General features: G+C 39.9%; 1 protein-coding gene across 1 annotated transcript in view; it reads right to left on the reverse strand.

The window, feature by feature from the left end:
• Positions 1 to 6,000, reverse strand: part of LOC115467181 (low molecular weight phosphotyrosine protein phosphatase-like) — a 31,580-nt gene that overhangs the window by 20,160 nt on the left and 5,420 nt on the right. Inside the window, exons 2-3 of the mRNA XM_030198929.1 lie at positions 5,354 to 5,357; positions 2,668 to 2,781 (exon numbers count right to left, since the gene is read on the reverse strand). Of these exons, the coding sequence (XP_030054789.1) occupies positions 2,668 to 2,709 (42 nt within the window). The 5' untranslated portion in view covers positions 2,710 to 2,781; positions 5,354 to 5,357. The remainder of the gene's footprint in view (positions 1 to 2,667; positions 2,782 to 5,353; positions 5,358 to 6,000) is intronic.

Raw genomic sequence — 6,000 nt, forward strand, 5'->3', positions numbered from 1 at the left:
AAAGTATTTTGCAATTAAAGAAATGTGTAACAGTTACTTAAATAAGAGATATATTGTAACTAGAAAGTAGAGTATATGCACTAGATGATCATGTATAATCATTAGGGATATCCTGAAAATCTGATCAGTTTTCAGCCCTTGAGGACTGACTTAGGCAAGCCTGGTCTGAACACATTTGAGGTTCCCATTTCAGTGATCATTCTTTGCTGTTCTGGCTGCTGTAGAACAAAGTTTGTTTTTGCCAGAATGGAAGACTTCAATAAGATTAATTCTGGAGCTTCAAACTCCTTAGGTTTTAAATTCATTGTTGGCAATTTCACTGTACAGTGGAGATACAGGCCTTGGAGAACCTCTGTACAGGTATCACTGGAGCAGAGTAGCAGCCTATTGGTTATGGCAACATCCTGAGAACTAGGGAAGCCAGGGTTCAAATTCAGCTGATCCTCCTTGAGATATTGGGCAAGTCATTTAATCTTCTATTGCCCCAGGTTCAAACTTAGATTTAAGTCCTATTGAGGACAGGAAAATACCTACAGTAACTGAACGTAGCTCACCTTGTGTTATCAATAAAAAAGATATGAGTGAAATATAATTAAATTAAAAGAAAAATAAATGACTACTTCTTTCATTGGAAATAGGACTGCCATATCTCACTGAAAATATATTTACAACTTCCCAAATGATTCATTATGGAATTATTCTTTGGAGGGCTGCAGAAGACTAGGTGAGGGAGCCAGCAGCATCTGGAACCAAAGACAGGAACTGGTTGCTCTGAAGGTTCAGGGACAATATTTGGCACAGAACATGCTGACTGTTGGCTACAGTTTTGGCATTGAGCATACTTCTGGCATATGCCAGAATTCCTGCCAATGGCTGTCCTCACAGTAGTTCTTGGCATCAAGGTATGCTGCAAGAGCTTTTCTTATACCAATAGTTCATATGCTACTTCAGCTGTTCCCTGCAATGAATGGAATCTATTTTTTTTTTCTGGTGAACTCCTTTCTACGATGCTAATTTATTAGGTGTGACTGTTTCCTTATCCTTTGTGGAACATTCACCCCTAGGGATAGCACAGCCTCTGCTCTCTCTACAGACCAGTAGGACACAGACCTGTGACTCACTTGAAATGTTCTTATCACCAGTTCCCCGCTGCAGAGAGTAATACCTGATGGAGGAGATAGCAGGCCCTAAGTCCCGACATATCATACTCTTGGCAACACGTATATGCAACACGATAAAGCTGGGATATTATGGCCCTGCCTCAGACATCTGTAGAAGATAGCATCTGTCCAAAATGGCCAAAGAGCATCTTTTGAAACTACTGACAGTTCACCATGGCAAACGTATGCAAACAAACTGAACAAAAAAAAATTGGGGGGGGGGGGGGGGGGGGAGGGGAAGAGGAAAGTTGAAGGGGGTAGCAATAAAAGGGGGACAGAGGAAAGGAAAATGTAAATAGGAAAAATTACTTTTAGCAGCTAATTTACCCCCAAACAACTACTAGAGCAGAACTATGTCTATGTGATAACTGACTCATTTTTTTTTTTTTTTGGGGGGGGGGGGGGGATTAAAAAAAAAAGAAATTGAGAAAGGTTTTCTAAAGGTTTTAATCCACTAAGTTGAACGTTAAGGCTCTTCAAATCACAATGTATAAGGCACATTCATTGCGGGCATGTGACTTAGGAGAAAACATTGTCAGGATGATTGAGTGGTTAAGACAGAAGAGGGTAAGGATATCTGTCTTAGGAAGGAACTTTGGATGCATGTGCAAACACACCCTATTGTTTATAGGACGGTTCATGACCATAATCAAAAACAAGATCTTACTGCATTTATGGATTCATTTCTGAGAGGACTTTAACATTGATACTTTAGTTATGCACCCAAACAGTATTTCTCCTAAATTTTACTTCATCATATAGATGCTTTAGGGGTTTGTTTATTAAGGCGCCATCATACCCCATATTTTGTAATATGAAAGCCTGAAGTTTTCCTGATGTGATTACATCTACTTGGGCCAGGCAAATTTCTTCTCATACAGTCTGTGGTGATCAAACCTGGTGCTCTTGACTTAGTTTCCCCTGTAAATAGGTGATCATATATCATGCTGTTAAGTATAGTTTTACGACCCAGCAGAGTTCACTAATTATAGCAAGGCAGCACAGGAAACATCCACATCCCCTGAAAATAATGATGCTCATCAGTAAGGAACTGTCTATGGATGTTACACTGTGGCTTCTTTATGTTGTTTTATTTTAAATTGTGATTTGTCTTTACCCTTTACTGGTAGACTATATTTGTACTTCATATTTCATTATGATTTGTTTTCCATGCTGAGCTTGTACAACAAAAACAGTTTGTTTTGAGATTTTATGAAATTACATTTAACTGCAAATGCATTTTCATTCAACATAGTCATTTGACTGATCAGCTGATGGTACCATTAGCAATTACCATTCTCAAATGTACAAGAGAAACAAAATGCTCAGGTATACCTGTCTTGCTCTATGGGAAGTCTCAATGTCATACTTTCTTAGACAGCTTAGCGCCCTTCCATCAGGGGAGCTTCCCACATTCCAGTCAGAAACAGCACCACTGTCTATCATCCACTGCAATACAAAACACAGATGACAAACTACATATTGGAAGTAAATTAGAGTACAGTACCTGCCTGGCAATATGATTCATGTTAATGCCATGCTTCCTCATGCACGCCTGGCCTCGATAATCAGGAGGGTTTCCTATTTCATACGTAGATGTTGCTGCACTGTCTATCCTCCACTACAGAAAAAAAACAAACAAACAGATATGGTATATTTCCTATGTAAAAAAGACAGTATACAATCCAACTTAACATAAGAGAAAAAGGGGTTTTATTATTTACTAGTAATGCAGTTAGTTACCCCTTGGGTTCCCAGGCCATTTGAAAATTTTCTCAGCCTCATTCAGTCACATTTCAAGTTTATTCAGTGGTACTTAAAAAACAAAAAAAAAAATCATGCATTTCAGAAAATTACATACCCCCTCCAAAAAAAAAAACAAACAAACACAAAACAAAATAAAAAAACCCCCACAAACTTCAGTCTTTTACATTTCAGACCCCTCTTACTTAACATTGCTCTCAAAGTGAAAAATGAATTACAACTATAACAAAATTAACAATTTCCACATGACATGGGAAACAAACACAAAAACAAAAATTTTGGGTTCTTCATCCCTAATAACAGCATGAGTTATCATCATAGCATTTTATCTGACAATTTTTGAGGCTATGGAGTTGTCTGCTGTAGATGAATGTCTAACATACGCCTGTAGAGGGATGTGTGTGTAAGTGACTAGATTGAAAAGAGTCTCAGGTGCAACCTGTGTGTGTGGAAGGGCCTGGTCTGAAAAGGATTCTGCCTGGGATGGTGGTGCAGTGGGAGGGGAAAGGTGTCTAAGGTGAGTTTGAATGAAGAGCATCTGGGAGATGTAATAGAAGAGAGGTGTCAGAGGCTTGCAAGGAGTTTGGAGGGGGAGGGCTGAAGGAGAGGTGTCTCAGTACTGTTGGAAGAAGCTGAGGGTCGTCATGGAAGATTTAGGAGACTGATTCTTCCCCCTTCCCATGGGGTCTATATGAGTTTTTGAAACTCTAGGAGGTGGCAAGCATGCTGTCTCCAGTTCAGTCATCAAATTCTTCTTGCAGTTGGCAGTCAATAATGGGCTTAAGCCCTTCACCAAAGGCTGCCTGGGAATGAAGTTTCATAGTACATGCCGCAAGATCTCATGGCTCTTATCACAGGAGTGGACCTGCAGCAGCAAGAAATTAGCTGTACTTGCTGCTGGGTTGCATGGAGGAAAGTTTAAGGACTGATCAGGAGGTGGCGCCATAGCACCAATAGAGGCACCATGATTTGTTCATTGAAAAAAACAAACAAACCATACTTCCTCCTATTTGTTTTAAAAGTATTTCCATGTAACTTCATTGACTGTCCCCTAGAGTCTTTAGACTTACACCACAGCACCCCTATTGGTGCTGTGGCACCACCTCCTGATCAGTTCTTAAATTTTCCTCCACACTTGCCTCCTTCCAGCTCCGCCAGAGCTTCCTCCCCCCCCCCCTTCCCCAAAGAAGAACTGCTCCAGCATCGGGTGTCCCCCAACAATAGGGTGACCCATCCACTTCTTTCCAGCCTTGCTCAATTGTACTTACATTCCAGAGATAGAGACACTGCTTGAATCATAATGAGGATAAGTAAAGCACTCATCTTGCAACAGTGGAGCAGGTACTCAGATAAATATTTTTTTTAAACTCGTGTTATAAGTTAAGCCAGTGATATGTAAATTTCTGAGATGACAGTTTTCTGCGGATATATTGGTTGCTTGTACATAGAAGTGAACAGTGAAAATATTAAGGCATATTACTGTGCAGCCTAAGAGACAGGAGCAGTGATGAGACATAGGTAATATGGCTTGACACACTGCTCTATATCTATAGATATATAACATACATATACACACACAAAAATATACATACATATGTACAAACAGTACACCAACAGTTTATTTTTCTTATGTAAGTATTCTATGTTGAAAAATTACCAAATGTTTTTGACAATTTATAGCCTATAAAACTGTAACCAGTTTCCAGGCATCCATTCTGGAGAACTATGGGGCTAGTTCTGGGCAAGACTTCTACGGTCTGTGTCCTGAAAATGGGGCTAGTTCTGGGCAAGACTTCTACGGTCTGTGTCCTGAAAATGGCAGATACAAATCAAGGTAAGGTGTACACAAGTAGCAGCACATATGAGTTTATCTTGTTGGGCAGACTAGATGGACCATGCAGGTCTTTTTCTGCCGTCATCTACTATGCTACTATGAGGCATATTTTCAAAGCACTTAGCCTATGGAACTTGTTGGAAGATATTTAAGTGGATATCAGATTATTGACCTGGGCACTGGATATGATTTTGTGTCCTTTGTCATTGAAGATGGGAGCAATATCAGGCAGTGGCGAACACCTTTTAGAAGGACAGGAGTTAGTTAAGAACATAAGACTAGCCATACTGGGTCAGACCACTTGTCCACCTAGCCCAGTAGCCTGCTTCCAAAAGTGGCCAATCCAGGTCTGAAGTATCTAGCAGAAATGCATGCAGTACCAACATTCTATGCTTCCAATCCCAGGGCAAGCAGTGTCTGGGTCTCAATAGCAGACTACGGACCTTTCCTACAGGAACTTGTCCAAACCTTTTGTAAATGAAAAGATACCCTAACCGTCGTTACCACATCCTCTGGCAACGAGGTCTAGAGTTCAACTATTTGTTGAGTGAAAATATATTTCCTCCTATTTGTTTTAAAAGTATTTCTATGTAACTTGACTGTCCCCTAGTCTTTGTAATTTTTGAAAGAGTAAAAAGATTCATTTTTACCTGTTCTATACCACTCAGGATTTTGTAGACCTCAATCATATCGCACATCAGTTGACTCTTTTCCAAGCTGAAGTCCTAACTTCTTTAGCCTTTCCTCATATGAAAGGAGTTTCATCCTTTAGGAGTAGCCTAGTGGTTAGTGCAGTGGACTTTGATCCTGGGGAACTGAGTTCAATTCCCACTGCAGCTCCTTGTGACTCTGGGCAAGTCACTTAACCCTCCATTGCCCCTGGTACAAAATAAGTACCTGAATATTTGTAAACCGCTTTGAATGTAGTTGCAAAAACCTCAGAAAGGCGGTATATCAAGTCCCATTTCCCTTTATCATTTTGATCTCCCTTCTTTGAAACTTTTCTAATTCCACTATTTTCTTTGAGATATGGCAACCCGAATACTCAAAATTCCAAATAAGCTGGAGAGCAAAATATTTACAGAAACTAAGCAAAACTAGTTAAATTTGCTCTAAAATTGACTCAAACTCAAAATATACAGAAGATCTAGAAATTTAACAAAATGAAACCTCAACAGCCTGGGGTGCCTATAACACTGGCTAACCCCCACAAAGCTCTTTTTAGCTTTGGCAAAATGGTGG

This window comes from Microcaecilia unicolor, chromosome 3 (assembly GCF_901765095.1).
Source record: "Microcaecilia unicolor chromosome 3, aMicUni1.1, whole genome shotgun sequence".
Taxonomy (NCBI): Eukaryota; Metazoa; Chordata; class Amphibia; order Gymnophiona; family Siphonopidae; genus Microcaecilia; species Microcaecilia unicolor.